This window comes from Caenorhabditis briggsae, assembly GCF_000004555.2.
Source record: "Caenorhabditis briggsae complete genome, chrII, whole genome shotgun sequence".
NCBI lineage: Eukaryota > Metazoa > Nematoda > Chromadorea > Rhabditida > Rhabditidae > Caenorhabditis > Caenorhabditis briggsae.
In genome coordinates, this window is record NC_013486.2 from 3,906,210 (window position 1) to 3,930,399 (window position 24,190).

A 24,190-nucleotide genomic window follows, 5' to 3' on the forward strand; every position below is an offset into this window, starting at 1 on the left:
GGCCTTGCCCGGACCGGGCCTCCTTTTTCGTTCTATTTCGTCGATGACTTTAAATAAATATAAATATTGACTCGGAGAGAAACTATGCCAGGGCCCGCGAAAGCCCGGCCAAGGCCCGGATTACAAGTATGCAATTTTCGAATTTTGGGTTTCAGAAGCTCAGACAGACGCACATTCTGAAATTCAAAAATTCAGATATTCAGTAATTCGAAAATTCAGAATTCCAAAAGTTTTTTTCAGAAATTAGGGACTTCAGAATTTCAGAATTTCGGAGGTGTACAAATTCGTTTGTGGAAGTTCGAAAGTTTGGAAATTCAGAAAATCAGAAATTCTGAGATTCTGAAATTCCAAAAATCTAAAATTCAGAAATTCGAATATCTGTGCGATTTTCTATTTTCTACCAAATAAAAATAGCCAGGCTTGACTTTAAAATTCCGTACCTAGCTCAATAACATATCTCCCTTGTTTTGTTTATTATCCAATTTTTTTAGTCGGTCATCCCTCTAAAAATTTTTGTACAGTTCCCCTCCAAATATCAAATAAACAAGCGAAAGAACACATGAGGTAACTGGCTCTATATAAGCTATTTTTTCAAAAACGACCTAAATTGGGTTTTTGTGTTCTCCTCTCAAAAACCATGAAATATTCGATTCTTCTGGTTTTTCTGGTTTCATCGGTCACCGTTGATTCTATAAACTGGGAATCCACTTTTCGGGAAGAGCAGTTTTTGAAGAATCATGCTCTAGAACAAGTCGATGAAGGCTCCGGAGATACTGGTGAGTTATGAAAAAAAAAAAGATTAAACCACAAGAAGTTTGGAACCCGCGCACTCTCTGGTGGCAGCAAAGGCTGTATCCACCTGCGCCAAGTGCACACTAAAAGGTTCAATGGTGTATGCCGTATAAGAACGTTTTGAAAGCGCGTGGTGGCGAGGGGCTATTTCATAAAAACAAAAAATGTTTTCAGATGAAGTGTTAGTTTCTGAAAGTACGACGACTTCTTCCACGTCTTCCACATCATCAACAACTTCTAAACCTCCTTCAACCACCAAAAATCCTTTAACAACACCTTCTGCACCAACAAATTGCTACGATATTTCAAAAAAATGCGCCAGAGTCAAACCATTGTGCACAAAAGAAGCGTACAAGGCGGTAATCCGGACATCCGGACACACAGACAGACAAAAAATCGAAATTTCCAGATAATGATGCGGAAATGCGCCAAAACCTGTAATTTCTGTCCACAATTCGCTAGATTACCGCATGCCGCTCGTTGTCGGGACGCATTCAGAAGGTACAAATTTGAGATTTCTTGAAATTCAAAAAATCGATAAAAATCAATAATTGCAGCTGCCCAATCTGGGCTCGCAACGGCTTCTGCCATTCGACATACTACACTATGGAGGAGCGAAGGACGTACTGTCAGAAGAGTTGTCAAGCGTGCTGAGAATACAATCATACTTTTTATGCCACCGAAATAAATTATATAAATAATAATATACCGAATTATGTTACATAGCGAGATTTTTCAGTTTTAGAAATTTTAAAAGCTTCAGAATGATGAACTGGGCCCTGGTTGTGAAGAAGAGGGTCCCGGCATTGACGAAGGGCTGTCGGCGTGGTAGACGGCGTGGGTTGAGGGAGCGTGGCCTTGGAATTCGAGAATGAGGCTTGAGTAGAGAGTGTAGAACGTCTTCCGATTGTGGACACAGAGACGGAGGAATCTGGAATTTTTCAAAATGGATGTTTTATTCGAATTTCGCGGTCCCTTACTTTGAAGTAAAGGCACAAAGTTCGGATTGGATCACTGAGAGTCCGGGAAGAAGACGATGAGGAACCGATGTTGGACTGCGAAGCATCTCCTCGACGAACGTGGCGACTCGAGAATGGACCAGCTTCCGGATTGGGTTGTCGAGATTGATCAGGGCGTTGATCTGGTTTCGAATCGATACCGAATTGCCTGGATTCCAGTCTAATTTCAGTGTCACGGCGGTATCGCTGGCTTCCTTGACACACTGTTCGCCGATTTTTTCCAGATCTGCTTTGATTCGTCTGAAAAGGAACAATCTTTAAATCCAGGCGAAAATTTTTTTGTGAGGGTTACTGTCGGTAAAAATCTGCAAACACCAAGACTCGTGTGTTGCGGAAAAATGGTTTTTTTTTCCGAAATTCAGTGAAATTTATCGTTTTTCGGAGCGGTTTTTTTGAACGAATTTCGAAAGTCGGAAGGACCAAAAAATTGAAAATTTTCGCGAGGATTACTTTAGGTAAAAGTGTGCAAACACCGAGACTTTTTTCCCGAATCTCACATTCTCAGACCCCGAAAAAAAAATCCTTACTCCTCATCCGTATTATTGGTAATCGCCACCAAATGATCCTTCAACGTCTTCTTGAACCCATCGCTCTCCGAAATCTGCCGTCCTGCCACGTTGCAAGTGACAAACACCGCCGACGCGCACATCACAATCTGCAGAAACTTCTCGGCGAGCAGCTCGATTTTCAGGCGATCAATTTTCAGCGTCTCCGGGAAGTCAGAATACTCATCGACTTGCACCAACTTCACATATCCTCTACTAGTCGTGTCCACAAGATACTTCTCATTCTCTGGATCGTCAGCGGGCTTCTCCTTCTTCGAAGACGTCCCCTCTTCTGAATCTTTATCTGTGAACAACTCCTCATAAGCGATTTTCAGCCATTGCCGCGTGAAATTGCAGCCATTCGGATTCTCAGCCAGTGACTTTTGGAACATTTTGTATTCGTGCTTCGCTGAGTACTCCTCAATAGCCGAGCGGTTTTGCGAGATTTGATAGTTGGTCAGGTCGTTTTTCATGAGCTCCAGAAGGTCCATAGTGCCTCTGGAAACCGAGAAATTGAAAAATAATTCCTGAGAAAGTAAGAGGCTTACTGAAACAGATCAATAATATCCGTTTTCTCTCTGAGCGCCGCCACAAGCCCGTCTCTACCCGGTGAGCAGAGTCTGGAGCACAAATCGATGATGTACTTCATCACTTTATCGATTTCCAGCTGACCAGCCTCCATTTTTCCACGTAGCGTTGGCTCGTCGAGCATCGAGTTGATCTCGGCTTTCAGGCGAGTGTGTTGAGCGGTCAGAATGTCGTCGAGGATCATCTGAAAATTATAGAAATGTGATGTTTGCGGGCGGAGCTTATGGGCGGAGCCAAGGATGTTTGGACAGGAATTCTGAAAATTCCTACCACTTTCGGAATGAAATTCAAAAATTCAAAATCGGAATATTCCGAAATACCGAAATTTCAAGAATCGGAAAATTCTGAAAGTTCGAAATTTTCAAAAATGATAGAATTCCGAAATTTTCGAAATTCCAAAAATGTCAAAATCGGAATATTCCAAAATTTCGAATATTTCAAAATCGGAAAATTCCGAAAAATCGGAAATTTCCAAATCGGGAAATTCGGAATTTTCGAAAATAGGAAAATTTCGAAATTTTAAGCATCGGAAAATTCCGAAAATCCGAATTTTCCAAAATCGGAAAATTCCGAAACTTCGAAAAATTCAAAATCGGAATTTTCGAGATTTCTGAATTTTCAAAAATCGAGAACATTTTGAGATTCTGAAAATTTCAAAAATTCCGTCAAGTCATTCCGAACCTCCTGGGCGGAGCTTGTGAAAGAAAAAACGCACGATTTTCAGCTCCATGAGAAACCCGAAACAAAACTCGAGCTCTGGCGGATCTTTAGCCAAGTCACGTCGCAATTGATTGTAATACGCGCGGTGCATCGATTCCCGTACACAATTCTGAATCGCGTTTGTCGGCTTATCGGGAATCTGAAAGTTCGGATCGATGGCGATCTCGTGGACCAGCTCCATGTTCTCCATGTCATTTGTGATTTTCATAAGCTCGTCGTGTGTCACGAATTTGGCCGGAGAGCCACCGGCGACCCATGGTGGGAGAGAGGGGGCGGAGCTTGGCTCTTGGGCGCCTGGGATTGGGATAGACTTTGGAGGTGTAACGGGACGTTTGCGAGATGGCTTCTCTTCATTGTCACTCATTCTGAAAACTTGCAAAAATTTTAATTGCAAAAAATGCTGAAAACTCAAAAAAAAAGCCTGGAAAAAATGCTGAAATTTCGAAAAAAAATTCGGAAAAAATGCGAGAAAACAATAAAAAATTGGCGCTTGAAGATATAATTTTGTAGGTCAAAATCCACATTTCATACGAATTGAATAAATCAAAATGATCTAGAAATTTACTTATTATCATATTAAAACTATCACAACAGCTTTGTAGCTTTGAAAAATTCGAATATCGTATAGAGATAAAAAAAAGACATGATTAAGCACTGAAGTAGGAAAGACTACAAGAATGGTGATTTTTTTTGGGGAAGGGAGAGATGATGGCAAACAATAAATTAAAGGGGTAATTAATTATTAATTAACGAAGATAGTTCATTTGGGAGGATGGTGGCGCCCATGGAGACGATTGTTGACGAGCCATGGCACGAGACGGGGCGAATCCGAGGATCTTCTGAAGGTTCTGGCGAACGGTCATGGTGCAGAGGATGTAGAGGAAGATGAAGGAGCAGTCGGTCATGTCGTCGCCGATCTGAAGAGTCATAGGTTGTGGAAAGAGCACGAATTGGAATAAAAGAGAGCCAGATACAGTACCGGTCAATAAGATACTCAAAAAACGTATTTTTCAATTGATTTTCGGCCATTTCAACCATTCTCAGGGGTCTGGAGCTCGGCTGTCAAGTTGCCGATCATTTTGAAAAATTCGGAGGTTGTAAAACAGACCTAAATTGAAAACTTTGTATTTACAGAATTTTGTGAAAATTCCTAGTTATTCAGAACCTTTGTGGCCAATTTTTGATGATTTTTGAGATGCTTTTCATTGTTTTAAAGCCATTTTTCAGAGTTTTCGAGTCTATTTCTAACAGTTTTTTTTCTATTTTTTTGAGACAACTTTCGATGGCTTTCAGATTATTTTCAGCATTTTCTCAGAAGTTTTAGGTCCTTTTTCAGGATTTTCGACGTATCAATTGCTTGGAAAAAAATCGAAAATTCTGAAAAACGATCTAAAACTTTTGAGAAATTGATTTTGAAATGCTGAAAAACGATCTAATCACCATCACAATTTGTCTCAAAAATTGAAGAAAATGGTCCAAAAACTCTCAGAAATGAGCGCGAAAATTCGAAAAAGTGGCTTTAAAACAATGGAAAGCGACTCAAAAATCATCAAAGATTGGCCAAGAAAGTTCTGAAAAACTAGACATTTTCAAAAAATTATGTGAATGCAAAGTTTCCAATCTAGATCTTCTTTATATCTTCCACAATCTTCAAAGTGATCGGACACTTGATAGCCGAGCTCCCGATTCTTGAAAATGATCAAATATGGCCGAAAATCGACTGAAATATAGGGTTTTGTATGCCGTAAAACCTTTATTAGAAGTGCCCCTCTAATAGAAGGGCATCTTCTAATACAGGTTTTCGGTATCTTAATGACCGATACTTTAGGTCTGCTAGCCTTACCAAGTTTCTATGCGAGAGTCCCTGAATAAAACCGATTGGATAAAACGGAAGTTTGGCAACAACACGCCCATCGAAAATCGAGTTGAACGTAGAGAGAAGCGCTGTGAACGCGAGACCAATAGCGAACATTGACTTCATCTTGAACATGCTCATATCCCGATTCGTCGCCTTCAGCTTCTCCTCTTCTCTTTCCAACTTCTTCTTGATGTTCTTATCATTCGTATCTCCCACTTCCTGCTTCTTCTTCTCCAATTTCTTCGTTTTCTTGTCCATGTCGGCCTTGAGTCGCTTGTACTGATCCGATCTGTAGACGAGGAGCCATGTGATTCCCTCTCCGGCGAGAGCTGTGCCGAACGCGATGCCAATGATTAAAAGGCAATCGGCGAGCATCTAAAAAGTGAGATTTAGGAATATGAGAAGCTTAAGCTTAAGCTTTGAAAGAGGAATATTTAGGAATAGGATTGGAAGAAGCAACCAAGAAGTTTACAACATAAATACATCTTGAAGACACCGAAAATCTTATTAAATATGATAATATTTTAAAAGAAGGCATAACAAAACTCTTAAAACAAAAAGGAAAAGCTCCAAAAACAACCAAAAAGCAGAAAAAATTTAAAGGAATGGTTCGACGTTGAATTCAACGGCTCCACATGGCAAAGTGAGTCCGAACGATGTGATAACTTCTGGGTGAAGTGCTCCGATGTGTCCGAGAACCACTCCCTTTGGGCCAATGATCTTTGCACATCTTCCTGGGAAATAAGTCGGGTTCTCGTCTGCCTCAATATAGTATCCGTTATCAGCCTTAGCCGGGTTGACATTCAACATCCGCATCATTCGATCCAAGAATCCTTGAATAATCTCAAAACCGGCAGCCTTGTTATAGTAAACTGCAGCCAGACGTCTCTCGTTTCTAGCTCCCACATCCATCGTCGAATCCTTCACAATCACATCTTGAAGCTCGAAAAGTTTCAGCGGAAGTGGCATATCACGGTTGGAAGCCAACGTCTTCAGAAGGCCAGGGAGAAGAGAGGTACGAGCCACTTGGAATTCTAGGGTTTTTGGATTTCCGATATGCACAGCATGAGAGAGAGCTTCTGGCTGACGGAGCTTCGTGGAGATGTCGTCACGACTGCAGAGAGCGAAATTCAGGGCTTCTGTCCAGCCGGCAGCGGCGATTTCGATACGAAGATTGTCGCAGAGCTTGTTGATAGGGAAGGCGACGGCAACGGTGTTGGACTGAAAATAGGTCATTTTTAAGAGAATTAGGGGCTCTCCCAAGAACTGAACAAACCTCTGGAAGTCTTGTAACCAAATTATTGTACCCATAAGCAACTCCAACGTCTTCTGCAACATCACAAGCGTGAAGAATATCGTGACGGGTGGGTGGCACCACCACCTTCAACGTCTCCTTTCCCACAACTTCTGCCTTCAACGACATCTTGTTGAGAAGCGTGGCCATCTCTTCTTCCTTCAACTGAATTCCAATTTTTGTGTTGATTTCTGGCGTCGTCACGGTCATCTCACGATAGGCGAGCAGTGGATACACCTCCTTGACTCCAGTCTCTTCATAGACAACTTCAACTTGCTCAACGGTGAATGGTTTGGCGCAGTATTGAGAGAAAAGGGTCACGATTGTGTCAAGAACCACGAAGGCCTTCTGCTTGTCAGTAGCTGTCGCCTCGATGAAGACGTTCTTGGTGTTCAAAGTGATCTTGGAATGTTCTCCGTTGATGATTGGTGGCATGGAGCAAACGACACCATTCTTATCATAGATAACTGGATAGACTGGATGGTTTTGGATAATTGGAAGGTATGCCTTCAAATGACTATCACTTGAATACAAGGTCATCAACTCTTCAGCAGTGTACTCTTTCGTTTGGTTCAATGGCTTGAACTTGATATCTTTCGGTGCCTCGGCACGATACTCGAACGGTCCTTGAACAGTGTCCAAGTCATGCGTTCCGATGGCAACGAGAGTACGCTTTCTGCAGATATTCTGATGAAGTTTGTCCTGGAGATCGATGAACGACGCGTAGCTATCGGCGTCGAATGAGATGTTGCGAAGGACGGCGCCGACGACGAACGGACGAACTTGCGCAGTCTCTTTCTTCACGATAATCTTCTGGAGACCAGATTTCGGAACGTCGGCGAATTTGTATTGAGGAGATGGGATTTCTTGCTTGAAGATTCGAATGGCACGAGCCAATCCTTCCACGCTGAGCAAGTCATAACGATTGGCTGGAATATCGATTTTGTAGACTTCCTGATCGTTCAAATCAACAGCGGCATCGGTTCCTCTCTCTTTCTCGACGGCGGCCTTCTCGGAAGTCTGGAAAAAATGATTTTCAGATAAGGAATTTTGAGAAGTTTCTAGAATTTATAGTAAAATAGTTGAAAAATGTCTCCGCGATACAAATTACTCACAATTTCATCTAGTTCGAGTCCATATTCGAAGCAAAGCTCGTCGAACTCCTTCTCGGCTGAAAAAAAAGCGTTTTGCAATTTTTTTTTCTTTCGCAATTTCTACCCCTAAAACTTACTATAATTCCGATTGAAGTGTTTGTCGAGGATGACTTTCTTGATTCCCACAGTTGGCATTTCGCTGAAAACACATAGAAACTATGGAACTTTAAGGAAAAAAGGAGAAAAAAGGAAATTTATTTTTGGTGAATGGCAACTGTCGTCAGATCTTGCGCATTGTACGCAGCAGAGTAAAGGTACACCAAGACAGCAGATTACACAGAATTTTTAGTGAGCTGGCAACTGCTTCTAAAAAGAAACAACAAGAAAAACAGATGAAAACCCTTTTTAAAGCAATGAAAATTTTCATTTAATCACGAAATGAGTTCTAAAAAGAAGCAAAAGTGGGTGCATACATAAGTTAGAGACGAAGAAAAAGGGACTGACCACTTGAATAAATGATAAAATTTATTATTCACAGGAAAATACGGTGTTGTAGGGAGTGAGAAAAAAAGGAATCGAGCCTAGGTTTACCAGTAATAATAAGGGAGAGGAGAGGATTATGCAGAACATTTGAAAACGAGCGAGCGAGGAAATGGGATTTATTGTCCGAACTTTGCTTGTTGAAGACGGTTCCTGAGCTCCTCGTGTTGTTCTCGGCTCATCGTTGGACGTTGTTTCGGGCGCATGATGTTTCCGCGAGCCCGGGTGATAGTTCCAGCACCTTCAGCACGCGATAGTGGTGTACCGCTGAAACGATTTTGTAGAAAAAAAACCCTCTTACTGAAAGACTTTTGGGAGCTAAACTTACACAATAGTTGTGTCCATTCTACTCAAATTCTGGGGTGGCGTCGTTGGTGTTTCGGCTCTCGTTGGCCCCAAAAGATCCAGCGCTTTCCATGTCATTGTCATCGCGTTCACCACATCTGGCTTGTTGAAATTCGGTGCTCCATGAATGGTTTGCTCCGACACGAGCTCCTCGACAGCCTCACCAAGCGCATGATTCTTCACCAATTCTGAGTACTCGTTGCGACACTTATCACTAGATTGTACGAGTTTATTGAGCTGTTCGTTGTAGGTTGATACGTTCTTCAGATCTCGAAGGATGTTGTTGACGCACACTTGAACGCCAGTTCTCACTACGACAGCTTCTTCCTCGTCTGGAGCACGAGCATCTAGTGTTCCCGGCATGATTGGATCGATATTCTGCTCTTTCATCATTTGCAGAATTTTATTGATCATCCGTGTCAGATGAATGTGTGGAGAAGAGAGTCGTCGAGCAGCGTCCAGAACCACGTCTCCCTGTTGAAGAATGACCCGTTCCAAGTAGTTATCCACCACTTGAATATGGATATGGGTAATATCCATTTTCTGTTCGGTAAGAGTACAAATGTAGAACTGATTGAAGACGTCCACGATATCCGATGCTCTCAACTGCGCTCTTCTCTTTTCCAGCTCGTCACACCACTTCGATGAAAGCTTCGAAACGAGATCCGTGATCCCAGAATTGAGTTGAATGGATTCGATCATCGCAAGGATAAGGCCACAAAGAAGGTTGGAAAGCTCAACTCGATACACTAGACGCATCGCCAGACGATTCAATGAACGAGCCATTGTGTAGCCGGCGTCAGTGCTTCCGATTTGGGTAATGCAACGGAGCACTGAAGAGATGATAGCTTTGACGGTCTCTGGGGAGGCATTGAGAGGCTCCAAGCCGTGTTCCGCCTCGACTCCGCCCATAAGCTGGAAATTTGAATGATTAGAACAAAACTCTGGTTACAAAACTCACAATAAAAAGCATTTGAGAGCAAGCATCCATTGTTCCAGTGACATCCTTTCCCGCCTTGAACTCATCAATAATCATATCCAACTGAGCCGCCGATGCTCTGAACACCATATCGGCCTTTCTATCCACAAGATGACGTTGTTCAGGTTGATTCAAGACATAGGTGACCTGATACATAGCATCCTGTGCGACGTCAGCCAGACTGCTGGAGATGTTGTTGATGCTTCGTTGGATCTGATCCGAGGTGTCGATGGAAGAAATCGAAGACGAGGAATTGGTTCGCTTCATCTGGAATGTGTTATTCGCCCACGCGCTCGGAGGTTGAGGTGGGGTAACGACGTAGGTGCTGTCCGCCAAGCGATTGATAGCAGTTGCGAAGACGTCGTCACGAAGAGCATAGCGAGATGATGAGTTGCCTTTTGTGAAGGTGCTATTCGCTATCGCACGCTGATCCTGATAGTCATCCTCTGGCTCTGGTTCACGAGTTCTCGAACGAGAAGCTGGTCGACGAACAACTGACTGTTGCTGCTGAGGGACCACAATCTTCGGTCCTCCGTTTGGTGGTGACGTGGCAACTCCACTTCCAGCTTTCACTCCGGATCTCTTTATTCTCTCCTCGACCAGCGACTTATCTTTATCCGCCATTCTTCCAGCCGCCTTCCACATTTGATCTCCTTCGAACTTGAAGCATGCAACCAGCACATTGATCGCAGCATTTCTAACATTGACATCCTTATCACCAACGAAAGGAGCAACGATTTTCTCAACAGTGAGAGATTTCAATGGACTAATTCCGGAACTAGAGATGTATGACTCGATGACAAGAAGACATTCAGATCTTTGACGTGCATTCTTTGACTTGAGAGCATCTAGAAGCATTGGTGTCATTTTTAATGGGCCAACGATGTCGGATAGAACATTGATAATGTCTCTGACTGCAGTTCTCATATTCTCTTTCGCCTCTCCAGTCTTCAGAAGAAGATAAGGCACGAAGGCGGTCAATTCCTCTTGTGACATCGGAGTCTCCGTATCACGAGTCAATTCGACGAGCACCCGACACAACTCCAATACTTTGATCAATGCAGCTGGATTGGTCTCGAAGAATCGCAATGTGCACCATTTCAACAAGAGATCACTGTTAGCAAGAAGAGATCGAGGAGCGGTATCTGCCAGACGAATGAGAGTGTCGAGAGCGGCGAGATGTTGCTTGAAGTCCTTGTGGAATAGCTGACTCATGAGGGAGACCTTCGCCTGGTTGCCAAGAAGCGTTTGCAGTTGAGCGATGTGTTCGTCGGTGGGTGTTTGGAAGTTCCACTTCACCAGCTTCAACTGTTTCTCCTCCTTGATTCTCTGCGCCTTCTCTCCATTATCATTGAGCAGCAGCTCGGTTTTTGGTGCCACCGGTGGCTCGTTCTCAGCGTTCTCTTTTGTGGGTGCCGCCTTCTTTTTCTCCTCTTTCTTCTTCTCACCGGCTGGAAGTTTGAGAGGCTGCAAAAAATTGAATTCACATTTGTAACTTTCAATTTACAGTCTAATAATTATAATAAGGTTACAATATCGACTTTTACGGCGTAACATTTTTACCTCTTCTTCCTCTTCTACTTGCTCCTCTTCCGATTCCTGTCGCTTCGGTGGTGGAGCCGCCTTCTTGGGAGGAGCTGCAGCTGCCGGTGGAGCCTGAAAACCACGAACACTACTACACAACCACAACAAGCACACAAGCGAGAATTGCAAAAAAAAAAGACAAAAAATGCTTACATCTGCTTTGTGCATGGATTGAACCATCGCTGCAATCTCAGCTGGTCCAGCTTCGGCCAACGCTTTCTGGTGATACTCCTTGATCTTTCCCATCTTCAAATTGTCCGTCACAATATCGGCAAGCAACTGAAGTGATGGCTTCTCTCCGATAGCTCTCATCATGGCTCCCATTGCCGCGTACGACGCATCTCTGACTTCTGCATCCGAGTCTCCAGAGTGTTTTATCAGAAGTGGCACTAGTGTTTTCAACGTCTTCTTCGGCATTGTTTGTGAGTTGAGTTTCATGAAGGTTCTTTGCAAGAAGAGATCTGTCTGGGTCTTGATGCTTGGGTTTGGTTTGCCAAGCGCAGTCAACACGATTTCTCCAAGTGCTTCTAGGTTCGATGTAGCAACAACGGCATCAATGCAAGCGACAAGTGGATCACGCAGTGTTGGCTTCTTCTCTTTGAATTTCTCGAAAACGATTGGAGCTACTGAGATGGCGAAAGCTTGGAACTTTGTGCGAAGACCATTCGCAATTCCAGTGATACAATTGGCTGCCAACGCTGCAACATTGATGTTGGCATCTTTCTCGAGAACCTTCTGAAGTCTCTCCACCAACGCTCCGTAGTTGGCTTTCGGATCGAGTTTTGGATTCGCTGTGAGCAATTGCTGTAATCCTTCCAACGCTTCTTTTCTCTCTTGCCACTTCTTGCTCTCAATGTTTGTATCGAACCCTTCGGGCATCTTGGAGAGCACATCGAATGCGTCGAGGAAATCCCAAGGATCTGCTTCAGCTGCCGGCTCTGCAGTTGTCACTGCTGCTGACGTCACATTTCCAGATGATCCCGAAGCTGCTGCTGCAGATGGTGCTGATGCAGAGCTGCTTGGAGGTGGCGCATTTTTGGCTTGTTCTTCGGCGTAAGATGCTGCAGACTTGTCAGCGTATTCTCCTATCTTCTTCATCTTTCCTTCGTCTGATGATAAGTCGCCAAGAAGGGATTTCACATTTTTATCACCAATAATTCGTTGTACAGCTCCGAGTGCTTGAAGGGAAGCTTCTCTGACATCCTGGTCAGCGTCTCCGGTCAGTTTTCCGAAAACTGGCACGGCAGCTTTGATAAATCCCTTTGGCTGCTTCGCAGGAACCACCAAATCCAACTGTTTGGCCACAAAAAGCGCAGTTTGCTGCTTAATTTGTGGGTTCGGTTTGGCCAACGCCGCTAGAATATCCTCTTGACCTGCTTCCAACGATGGCATCGTTCTTCCCACTTCCATGGCACATTCGACAAGTGGCTCGCGGAGTGTTGGCTTCTTCTCTTTCATTTTGTCGAAGATAACTGGTAGAAGCGGTGTGGCGAATGCGGAGAACTTGGTGCGAAGACCAGTGGCGAATTTGGCGATGCACTTTGCAGCTAGCGCTTGACAATTAATGTTGGCATCTTTGGCGAGGACCTGGAAAATGGATTTTCTTTTATTTTTCATGCTAAATTTTAGATTTTCTTACAGTCTGAACATTTCCTATAAGCTCTGCATATGAGACTTTCGTGGAGAGACGCTCACTATCAGTGAGAACTTTCAACAGCGCTTCCAATGCCTCCTTTCGCTCCTGCCACTTTTTTGATTCGCGGAGCTCATCGAAATTGGGTGGGAGCTTCGGAATGATATCGACCTCGTCGATATAATCCCAGTTCGACATTTTTAGTTCTGCAAGAAAAAAACAACAATGTAGTTTTTAAACATATTTTAAACATCAAGGCGAGAAAGTTGAACATTTGTGAGAGGATTAGTGAAGCAGACAACGGCGAGGTAGAGAGATCCGAACCAAAGATTTCAACAACTTCCGTCCCGACAGCGCCGGGACGAAACAAATCGATTTGACGAGGGGGGAGTAATTGGGGTCACATGAAATGGCGAACAGAACTTTTGTCCATATTTTTCCACTTTTTTTTTCGAGCGGCGATTTCGCAACGCGTCAAAAAGAAGCGCAAATAGAGAAAAAGAGACTTTTGGAAGGGACGACCGGCCGGCCGGACGGAGAGGCTCAGTTGCACTAACTCGAGCAAGCTAAGAAAAGCACAAAAAAAATGGAAGAAGAACAAAGGAGGAAGAAGGACGACACAAAAGCGATGAATATTTTATTCTTTTTATATGCCAAACCGCCTAGTTTTCGCTGGTTTTAAGCAGGTTTAGTGAGTGATAAGGTTCTTTTTTCGCAGCGGTTCTGGAATTCTGAATAGAAAAAAAAATTCAAAATAGTAACATTTCTGCTTTTTTCGCAGAAATTCTTTGATTTTTGTCATGAGCTCACCTGGAAAAGGCTGGAATCAAAGAAAATTATTGAGGGTGCGTTCAAATGCGCGCCCAAAATATCAAATTTCCCTCCAATTTGGTACGCAACACACCTAATATACGACAGTTGCGGACATCTTAGTGAGAGTAAACAAATAGGGAATTTATGGGAAAAAGAAAATAAAAATGCTTTTATGAGAATTTGGGCAAAATTTTTGTCGAAAAACTGGCACCTGACAATCTGAGAGCCAGATTTTAACACACAAAAAAACTTAAAAAATCATAGATAAATAAGCTGAAAATCTGAAAGAAATGCCAAGAAAACCGACAAAATCCGGATCATTTGTTCGAGAAAACTCTTTGGAACCTTCAGAATCAAACTTCGCGGTAAAACGTGTTTGTCGTGTCGAGACCCTCAAGCTTGCGCCTTTTCCCTTCGAAGCTTCAATAAAAATTTGCGGTGTGCGCCTTGACTACCGTACTTTGCTTTACGAAATCATTAATTTCTTCACAAACTTCTTCTGCGAAAAATATGAAGATTTCCTGAAAAAATGGGAATTGCGAAAATTGAAAAATTATTTATTTGACATATAAATAATTTCTATGTTTATACAGCCGCTTGCAAGTTGTTGGAAGGGAAATTGATCTTGAAATTTGAATTTCCTGAAGTGAAATTCTATGCAATTACAGTCGACAATAAAAAATATTACAACAAGAAAGAATAGAAAAAATGAATTCAATACAAAAAACATCATCGAGTACAACAAAAAGAAACAATATTCTATATGTCGAAAGGCCTCCTGACTCACCTCAAACATACGAATTTTTCCAAGGAAGGATGCAGAAATACGTTCCGTTTCATGTCAAAAATCTTCCTATTCTCTATTTAGTGATAACAATATGCCACCTAATAGTTAAGACAATTATGGTAATTATCTCAATTTCTGAATTTTCTTAAAATCTATTCTCTAGCTCAAACATCTCGGGCAACACTTTTATGAGAACGACACGAATACTCATTTTTTGCTGACAGCTGTGTTAACTGGATTTCTGTGTCTCTTGTTTTCCCTTGTCATTGTTGATATGTTGTTTCGTACACATTCCACGTGGCGTTATGTGATTGGGATGAATGTAGGTGGTGTCCTAGATAACGCCCTAGAAAATGTTCTAGGCCAGGATTGACCTAAATTCCAGTTATCAGTTGTGGCTTGCGCGTTGTTCGTCATTGGTTACATGTTGGGAAATGTGTTGGAGATTTGGTTCGCCAAAATGGCAGTTTTACCTTGTGAGTTGTGTCAATTGGTTGGTTTTTGAGGTGCGGAATGTTTAAGGCCGTCAACTGGGAATCGGAACGAATACAACTGAAGTACTACCGGATGGAACGGATTTAGATTCCTATGTCAAAGGTGAAAGTTCGAAAATATAGGTTTTCAAAATCCCAAAAATTCCAACTACTTTTATTTTATCTTATAGAAGCACGCCATTTTTTGAGCTCAATTATCTCGGCCCCTGTACAAGATATAGAAAAGTTGTCAACTGATAAATTGTTTATCATGTTACCAGAAGATTTTTATCAATTGACAGATTTTTGTTATCTCGTATAAGAACCAAGATAATTGCGCTCAAAGTGCTCGTTTAGGGTGATGGACTTCTATTAGAGCAAATACGGTATGTTTCAAATTTCATCAGATTACGATAGATTTCGTCTTACAAGGATCTGTTAGGATCTTGAACAATTTCCACCGGCGTTTTTTTCACCGTACTTATCTAGTTGATACCAGTAAAAAAAGGAAACCCCGAATAATTATAATCTGCAGAAACCCACGAATCCAAACTACCGTAAACACTCTAATAGAAGGCAACCCTATGCTTCGACTTTGAGCTCAATTATCTCTTTTCCTGTGAAATGTATTGAATATTTGTTAACAGATAAAGTGTTGGTGTTATTATGATAAAGATTTTATCAGTTGGCAAATTTTCTATATCTTTTACAGGAATTGAGATACATAAGCTCGGAATTGACGATCTGAAGGGGCATTCTGTATTGCAGTTTTTATGGTTACACTCTTTAAACTCAGTTATCTCAATTTCTGTGAACGATATCAAAAATTTATCAACTGGTAAAATATTGATAATTTTATGATAAACAGTTTACCAATTGACAAAATTTTGATATCTGTTATTGGAACGGAGATAATTGAGCTCAAAGTCAAAGTATTGGGTGGTATTCTAAGTTCCCAAAAATCGACATTTCATGTTCCCTGTGAATTTTTTCTGGAAACCTAATAAAATGAAAACTCCAAAAAGTTCCAAAACCAAAATCTTAACAAATCATTTTCAGGGAATTGCGAAGAGGCTGTCAACTTGGCATTTTTCAACATCTCCATTGACTTCTTAATTCATATTTTCTTTGTCCCACTTCATATTTTTGCATCCGCATTCTCGTGGACTTTTTCTGATTTGTACAGGAAAAGAATTTTCGAATCAGAGTGAATCATCATAACAGGGTTCCAAAAGGCCTAGTCAGAAATCGCGCCCCAGAGAACCTTTCGCTGCGCAACTTTTGTTGGCTGAGTATCAAACGTAACCACGTCCACTTTGAACATCTTATCGACTGACCTAAAAGGGGCGCTATTAATGACCAGGCCTTTTGAAGACCCAGTGCTTTTGGTTCTTTTTTTCGTTTTTCTTTTAAAATTTAAAATTTTCATAAAATTTTGAAATTCCAACATTTATTACTTCATTTTCGCTTCCACAAAAATGAACACTCTCTTCCAACAACGCTCGAAAATCACCGCACTTTGCCACATGGCAATTCGTCGCTATTCGATCGAAAATGTTCTTCCAAAGGACCTGAAAGTCGTCAAGAATCCATCGGATTCTCAAATTGAGCAATTCCAAAAATTGGTTGTTAGAGATGGCGGGAATGAGATCCCGATGCTCAAGGAGACAATGAAGGAGCGATATCATTTGTATTTGTTGTGTCAGAAAGGTGAGATATCGAAGTTTCTAAAATTCTGAGATTCTGAGATTCTGAGATTCCGAAATTCTGAGATTCTGAAATTCTGTGATTCTGAGATTCTGAGATTCTGAGATTCTGAGATTCTGAGATTCTGAGATTCTGATATTCTGAGATTCTGATATTCTGAGATTCTGAGATTATGAGATTCAGAGATTCTGAAATTCTAAGATTCTGTGATTCTGAGATTCGGAGATTCTGAGATTCTGAAATTCTGAAATTCTGAAATTCTGAAATTCTGAAATTCTGAAATTCTGAAATTCTGAAATTCTGAAATTCTGAAATTCTGAAATTCTGAAATTCTGAAATTCTGAAATTCTGAAATTCTGAAATTCTGAAATTCTGAAATTCTGAAAGTCTGAAATTCTGAAATTCTGAAATTCTGAAATTCTGAAATTCTGAAATTCTGAAATTCTGAAATTCTGAAATTCTGAAATTCTGAAATTCTGAAATTCTGAAATTCTGAAATTCTGAAATTCTGAAATTCTGAAATTCTGAAATTCTGAGATTCTGAGTTTTTGAGATTCTGAGATTCTGAGATTCTGAGATTTTGAGATTCTCAGATTCTCAGATTCTAAGAATCTGAGATTTTGAGATTCTGAGAATCTGAGATTTTGAGATTCTGAGATTCTGAGATGCTGAGATTCTGAGATTCTGAAATTCTGGCATTTTGGGATTCTGAAATTCTTTAATCGAAATTTTTTTTGAAAATTCTACAACTCGATTTCCGGAACCTTGAAATCCCAAAAAAATAATTATCCAGACTCCACCGTTGTCTCTGGCACTCAATCGATTATCTACAAATCTCTCAACCCATCAACTCCCGATTTTCAAGTTTTCGGTCTCTTTTATCAACACGAGAACACTTTCAATTTTCTACCCCATCTGATGTCTGAAATGGCTGCAGATCTCAATTCAGTATCAATGAATTCCGGTGGATGTGTCGGTAGGATGTCTTTTCCCCCAAGCTCTCCCTTTTCGGTTTTTTAATAATTTTAGATTTGAAGACTCGAAAAATGCGGCAATCTGGCGAAAAGTTTTGCATACCAAAGTTCGTGGATCGACTTATTATGTCTCGGATTACACTTCTGATGAGGTCTTCAATCCAGAATTGGAGTTTGATGACGTGGCAGTGAAGGTGTGGGAATAGAATTTCAGAATCTCGGAATCTCGGATTTTCGGAATCTCGGATTCGCGGAATCTCAGAATCTCGGAATCTCGTGATCTTAGAATCTCAGAATCTGAAAAACCAATTTTAGAATTCCTGTGTTTCTGAATGTATTAACTTATGAGTTTATGAGATTTCGTAATTCCCGATATCCAATTTTTCGAAATTCTGAACTTCTGGATTCCCAGAATCCTGATATTCTTTCAGAAGTTTCAAGATATCCCAGCTGACGACATCGTCAAGTACGACAACACCATTTTCCCATACCAACGCCAAGAATTGCTCCTTGCCAAATTCAAAGGCGGAATCGGCCGAGTTGCCTATGACAAGTCTGGAAAAGTCATTGGAATCGGTCTAGTTTCATTCGACAAATCTTCTGGAAACTGCGAGATTGGTCCCATCTATTCTGACACTAAAAATGCGGCCCAAGCAATGTTCCATAGTATTTTGGGGGAGATGAACGGGGGATTCAAAGAGATTCGTGTCCGCTGCAGTGACAAATTTGAGGGTAGTGCTACGTGAGTCTAGCTTACCGTAAAACCTGTAATAGAAGGGCTCTCCCCTAACTTCTTAGTTTGAGCCAATTTATCTAGATTCCTGTCGAACGTATGAAAAAGTTGTCTACTGATAAATTGTTTATCATAATGTAACCTATATTTTATCAGTCAGCACATTTTTGATATCTCGTGAAGGAGCCGAGAAAAATGAGCTTAAACTGAACAATGTATCCCGAAATTCATTATCTCTAACTTTAGATGGGTCCGCCCATTCCTTCGTCGTCGTCACGAAATGACACCATTCGCATACGTGAAATTCAATCGTGTCATTCCGGATGGATTGAATATGTCCAAGGTGTTCGTCAGCTCAAGTCCTTCTAGTGCACCGTGCTGAATTCGTGAACTTTGAATACTGTAACTATTTATGAATGAAGTGTCTGTGTTTTTTTTTAATTTAGAAGCCTAGGAGCCTAGAAAATCTATGAGAAACCTACCAAAGTTTCAGAAAATTTTCACCCTTGTCAGGTCAAGACAAAAAGCTCCAGGATTCTCAAAGGTGAAAAATCTAAATTTCGTTTCAAATCTTTCCGATGTTCTCAATTTCTTTTGATGTTACTCTCAAGATTCTGGAAAGATTTTTGGTCATGTGAATTGAGTAGGTTAGCATATTGTACTGTAGATAGATCTTTGTTGACTTTCAGCCTTCTTCTTTCCTTCTCCACGCCATCCGGTCTACCGGACCTCCTTCACCTCCAGATGACCATATATTCTTGTACGTCTTCTATGCCTTCACCGCTCAGCGTCCCCGTAGCCAAGAGGATAACGTGTGAGGATGAGGGATCACGGGGGGAATGGAAAGGACGAGTTCGATCCCCCGGTGGTCTTCGATTGATGACATGAGGAAGACGGATGTCTCCACCACACGTCGTTAAGGCACGGAGGACGTCGCTGGAGGACCAGCAATTTTTATATAATTGCTAATTACTAACTTGTAAAGTTCAGAAGATAACTCAAAAAGAACCAAATAATTCATTGTTTTCTAACATCCCATAAAATAACTCCAATCACTCCAACTACGGAGTAATTCACTCCAATTTAAAATAAGTGTCATAAACCACTTCCAATAGTCTCTTATATGTCCGTGCAGTGTCCCCAAATCCAACTTTCAACCCGTTACTAAAATAACAAATCGTAATTTCGTGATCGAAATCCGTTCGAATATTCTGTCCGCCATAACCACTGTGTCCGTACATTTTTACTGGATTCTGAAATGGACAATTGGATATCAGGAAACACAGAAAGATCCCGGCACATAATTTGGAGGGTACAGCAATTCAGGGGTACACGGGAGTACAAAGTGATTTAGGGGTACCAAATTCACAATTCGGGGGTACAAACTAAGCCTTTTTTTCAGGTATTTTGTACCTCCGAATTGTTGTACCCTCCAAATTATTTACCAAAGATCCCACTCACCCCTCGATGCTGGAACTCTTTTAACATGAATCCTTGGCCACGTGGCACTTTTGCTCCACTGATAAAGTCTTCGCTCATCTCGTAATTCTCAAAGAACATTTGTCGTTTTACATTCTCTGACACGATTTTGTTTTGTCTCAAAAGTTCGAAAATTTCAGCCAAAGCACGGGCGGTTCCAATTCCCAACACTGCCGGTTGCTCGATTCGATGAAGATCCGGATTATTGAGAGTCATGGCCTAGGAATCCAAATTTTGATGGAAGAACTTTTTAAAGATTCACTCACCCCTACAAACTTTATGAATGGGGTACTCGCTGTTGTTTTTGATAACGTTCCATTTGTAATTCTGTCTCTTAAAAATCGAATGACATCGAAATCGCTTGGAGCATAGACAATTTCTTCTAGAACATTCCAGAAGTTCGGATTTTCGATTCTAGCCACCCTATGTTGTTCGGATAGTGGAAGACCGAGATGGAAGTCCAGACCTGGAACATTTTTGAATTTATTATTAAAGAGTTTCTTAAATTCAGAATTTTGGGAACTCACTAGAGTTTCAGTTTTGATACTTTAAACTTTCGATGATTCGAAATTTCTAAGTTTCTGGATTTCTGAACTTCTGAAATTTTTTGAAGGTTTTGAGGATTTGTATTTCTAAAGTTTAGATATTCTGAACTTCTGACTTTTGAAATTTAACTGTAGGAATTTCATAATTTTGAAATTTATGATTTTGAGATTCCAAGTTTCAGAATCTCTAAACTTTCGATTTTTTACATGCTGCGATTTTGAGATTTTTTGAATTTTCGACTTTCTTCAAATTTTTTGGCTTTCTGGATTCCCGAATTTCCAAATTTTCAATTTCTAAAATATTTTAATTTTTGAAACATTTGAATTTTTCAGTTTTCAAATGTCTGCGTTCCTATTTTCGAAATTCTAAATCATGGAGTTTTGGAACTTCCTAATTTTTAGAATAAAGAGATTCAAGAGAATCTAGGATTTCCAAGAACCCATGTTTAGATTCTATTTTTATAAAATACGAATTCCATTCTTTTAAATTTGAGTCTAAAAAAACCAACCAAATTTCTGTCCAATTTCCTCTCTAAAATATTGTCCAACAGTTCTTTTTTTGTGATCCACTCTTCGAACTATCGCATCCACCAACCATCCATGTGTCACTGCATGATATCCTATCTCAGTCCCCGGCGGCCAATTTGGTTTTTGGTCTGCCAAAATTCGATCAATTTTCTTCGAATCTATCGCATCTTCCCATTCAATCGGATGATCCGTATATGCCAAACCAGCCTTATGAGTTATTAACCAACGAATTGTTACATTTGCCTTTCCATTTTTTCCAAATTCCGGCCAATATTTTGTCACCAAATCGTCATATTCCATTCTTCCTTCATCCACCAATTTAGCGATTACAATTGCTCCAATCGCTTTTGAACAAGAGAATGCAACTGATAATGTGTCTCTTGTCCATTTTCTTTGGGATTCTCGATCCGAATATCCGCCCCAAATATCGATTACCTTTTGGCCTTTATGATAAACTACAAATGCGGCACCCGAACGCTCCCAGTTTTCTTCTAGATTTTTCCTGAAGTTTCGATACTTTTTTTTCAGTTACAGGTAATAGAAGGGTCTCATAACTTTCAACTTGGAGCCAAAGTATCCCGGTTACTGTAAGAGCTATCTAAAAGTTGTCTACTAATAAATTGTTTTTCACTATATTACAAACATTTTGTCAGTTGACACATTTATGATATCTTGCCCAGGAGCCAAGAAAAATCAGCTCAAACTTAACATTATATGAGAGTTTACAATGCGGCGGAGCCTTGAAAATTCAGAATGTTCGAATTTTTACTATTATCTTTTCTAATGATTTTTAATTATTAGATGTCGTAATTTAAATTTCTAAACTTTTAAAATACGAAATTTATGGTTTTTCAGATTTCTACATTTTTAAAGTCTTGATTTTCAGACTTTCAGTTTCAGAATGTTTGAATTTTCGAATTTCTGAGGGGTTTCAGAAATTCCGAAATTCAGAATATTAGAACCTTCGAATCTTAGAATCTCAGAATCTCATCATCTCAGAATCTTAGAATCTTAGAATCTTAGTTTCAGAATCGTAGAACCTCAAAATCTTAGAATCTTAGAATCTCAGAATCACAGAAACTTAGAATCTCATAACCTCAGAATCTCAGAATCTCAGAATCCAAGAATCTCAGAATCCAAGAATCTTAGAATCTCAGAATTTCAGAATCTCAGAATTTTAGAATTTTAGATTTTTAGAATTTTAGAATTCAAACTATGAGAGCTGAAGAATATGAGAAATCTCGAACTTTACCTTTTCTGAACCTATTATAAATTCAAATTTTGACGAATTTTGAATTTTTCCATGTTCTAGAAATTTCTGAATCTCCAAATTTCGATTTTCTCTTCAAATTTTCAAAAACCTCACTTAAAAACATCTGCCACGTGGCTCCATTCCTTCGCAACGTCTCCATCCACGTGGATTTCTCTCTCCGGATTCGTATTTCGAATCGCCACAAAAACCAGTGCGACACCAATGAACCATGCTACTTTATACAACATTCTGAGGTTTTAAGAATTTTAAAGAGATTTTAAGCGATTTATTGAAAAGACGAGATAAAACAAGAAGCAAAAGAAAACGGGGAAAACCATAGGTGAAGAAAATCGAGATGACAAAACCCGGGGAATTCAAAAAAGAAAAGAAGAAATTTCGGCCTGAAAGGGGTCCTTTCAGACTGAAAAAAGGTCCAAAGAAGGTACATGTGTAGGGATGAAGGAGAAAAAAAACAACTAATCGGATGGGGAGGTTGGCGGTAAATTCAAATTTGGTCTATTTCTGTGCATGCTCTTCGTCTTCATACGTGGCACCGAAGATGGTCACACCGGCGACTAGAGCGGTGACAGTGAAGAATTGGGCCATAATACGGTATTGCATCATTTTTTGAGCGCCTAGTTTGTCTCCGACGAATGAGGATCTAAAAAGAATGGAGGTGGAATTTAGAAGAATTTTAAATTTTAATTTCAATTTAACAAATTTTCAATCAACGATTTTTTTTGAATTTGAGCCAGAATTGAAAATTCTAGGATTTTATGATTGGAGCGGTGTTGCATACTATTACATTTTAAATATTTTTGAGAGCGAAAAATGAATTATTTTGAATTAATCTGTCGTTAGAGTGTACTTGAAAACCTAACAAGATTTAAAGACATGAACTCCTTAAAATCGACTTTTTCAAAATTGAGATTTACTAGAGTTTTCAGTATTTCAAGTTCCGAAATTCAAAAAAAATCCCGCCAAAAAATTCAAAGTAAATAGAATAATCTAATTGACAATCTAGAAAAGATGAGAGACGCAGACACTACACTCTACCCCCAAAGAATCATAGGTTAAAATGATAAGAAATGTATATAACCTATATAGAATTTCCTTTATATATGTAGACATATAAATCCTAAATGTTCTCGAACGTCCCAGAAAGTGCACTGGCTCCGCCCATTTAATTGACTCTGTGGCTGTGGTCATAAAGCAGGTGTGTGCACGTACCTTATAATTTGTTCTTTGCTCGAAGACAAGCGACCAAAAGATCAAAATATCAAACTAGAGACATGTGAAAACCACGTGGTGATGACCTAGTTTTGGATTCTCGGTTTTCAGCCATTTTTGGAGCTTTTCAAAAATTCGATTTTTTTTTGAAAAACCACTTACTTGAACATGCCTAAAAGTGCTGCCGTTGTGAGGCCCATTCCAAGAATGACACCTGGATTGCTGGCAGCGTTGGACATCACACCGGTCTGTTGTGCGCCGCCCACATTCTTTCCACCATGATATCCAATGTCGACTGGAATCGCTGGGATCTGAAAATGTTTTTTTTTTTTGTAATATTCAGAGCATTTTGGGTCGATTTTAGTTTAAATTTCTGGCTTAACAGTCGTAAATCATCATTCTATCCACTTAATTTTCTGAATTTGCCGCTTTTTTTGAGGATTTTTAGTGGAAGGAAAACAAGGATTCTTAGCCTAAGCCGGTAAATTCAAAAAATTCCAGGTAGAAAAGGGCTGAAATTCGCGATTCAAAGGATCAACGTCGAGGGAGCGTATCAAATTGAGGAGACCCCGCAAATTCCCGGACTAAAACATTGAGCTCAATTATCTCAAATTCTGGAGGAGATATCAAAAATGTGTCAACTGATAAAATGTAGGCGATATCATGAAAAACGTTTTA

General features: G+C 40.3%; 8 protein-coding genes across 8 annotated transcripts in view; 2 read left to right on the forward strand and 6 right to left on the reverse strand.

The window, feature by feature from the left end:
* Nucleotides 1-637: 637 nt before the first annotated feature.
* CBG00624 lies at nt 638-1,446 on the forward strand (the record flags this gene model as incomplete). The annotated part of the gene is made up of 4 exons (XM_002630168.1): nt 638-776; nt 967-1,151; nt 1,202-1,293; nt 1,350-1,446. 4 exons carry the CDS (start codon nt 638-640, stop codon nt 1,444-1,446), a joined length of 513 nt encoding a protein of 170 aa, XP_002630214.1.
* A 105-nt stretch (nt 1,447-1,551) lies between these two features.
* CBG00623 lies at nt 1,552-4,028 on the reverse strand (the record flags this gene model as incomplete). Its single annotated transcript, XM_045241934.1, has 6 exons — nt 1,552-1,723; nt 1,773-1,847; nt 1,896-2,051; nt 2,339-2,854; nt 2,905-3,128; nt 3,660-4,028. The coding sequence occupies 6 exons, from the start codon at nt 4,026-4,028 to the stop codon at nt 1,552-1,554; spliced, it is 1,512 nt and encodes a 503-aa protein (XP_045091611.1).
* Nucleotides 4,029-4,410: 382 nt separating this feature from the next.
* Nucleotides 4,411-5,897, reverse strand: CBG00622 (the record flags this gene model as incomplete). The annotated part of the gene is made up of 2 exons (XM_002630166.1): nt 4,411-4,581; nt 5,508-5,897. 2 exons carry the CDS (start codon nt 5,895-5,897, stop codon nt 4,411-4,413), a joined length of 561 nt encoding a protein of 186 aa, XP_002630212.1.
* A 222-nt stretch (nt 5,898-6,119) lies between these two features.
* Nucleotides 6,120-8,105, reverse strand: Cbr-fars-3 (the record flags this gene model as incomplete). The annotated part of the gene is made up of 4 exons (XM_002630165.1): nt 6,120-6,743; nt 6,799-7,836; nt 7,932-7,987; nt 8,048-8,105. 4 exons carry the CDS (start codon nt 8,103-8,105, stop codon nt 6,120-6,122), a joined length of 1,776 nt encoding a protein of 591 aa, XP_002630211.1.
* A 464-nt stretch (nt 8,106-8,569) lies between these two features.
* On the reverse strand, nt 8,570-13,189 carry Cbr-zyg-9 (the record flags this gene model as incomplete). Its single annotated transcript, XM_045241935.1, has 6 exons — nt 8,570-8,717; nt 8,779-9,710; nt 9,757-11,241; nt 11,338-11,430; nt 11,512-12,945; nt 12,998-13,189. The coding sequence occupies 6 exons, from the start codon at nt 13,187-13,189 to the stop codon at nt 8,570-8,572; spliced, it is 4,284 nt and encodes a 1,427-aa protein (XP_045091612.1).
* A 3,353-nt stretch (nt 13,190-16,542) lies between these two features.
* CBG00619 lies at nt 16,543-18,860 on the forward strand (the record flags this gene model as incomplete). Its single annotated transcript, XM_045241936.1, has 5 exons — nt 16,543-16,774; nt 17,565-17,754; nt 17,801-17,939; nt 18,177-18,487; nt 18,725-18,860. 5 exons carry the CDS (start codon nt 16,543-16,545, stop codon nt 18,858-18,860), a joined length of 1,008 nt encoding a protein of 335 aa, XP_045091613.1.
* Nucleotides 18,861-19,551: 691 nt separating this feature from the next.
* Nucleotides 19,552-22,530, reverse strand: Cbr-lact-4 (the record flags this gene model as incomplete). Its single annotated transcript, XM_002630162.2, has 5 exons — nt 19,552-19,731; nt 19,940-20,176; nt 20,224-20,423; nt 21,012-21,532; nt 22,397-22,530. 5 exons carry the CDS (start codon nt 22,528-22,530, stop codon nt 19,552-19,554), a joined length of 1,272 nt encoding a protein of 423 aa, XP_002630208.2.
* Nucleotides 22,531-22,798: 268 nt separating this feature from the next.
* CBG00617 overlaps nt 22,799-24,190 on the reverse strand; it is a gene marked incomplete at both ends in the record, with an annotated part of 2,010 nt that continues 618 nt past the window's right edge. Inside the window, 2 exons of the mRNA XM_002630161.1 lie at nt 22,799-22,943; nt 23,675-23,823. Of these exons, the coding sequence (XP_002630207.1) occupies nt 22,799-22,943; nt 23,675-23,823 (294 nt within the window). The remainder of the gene's footprint in view (nt 22,944-23,674; nt 23,824-24,190) is intronic.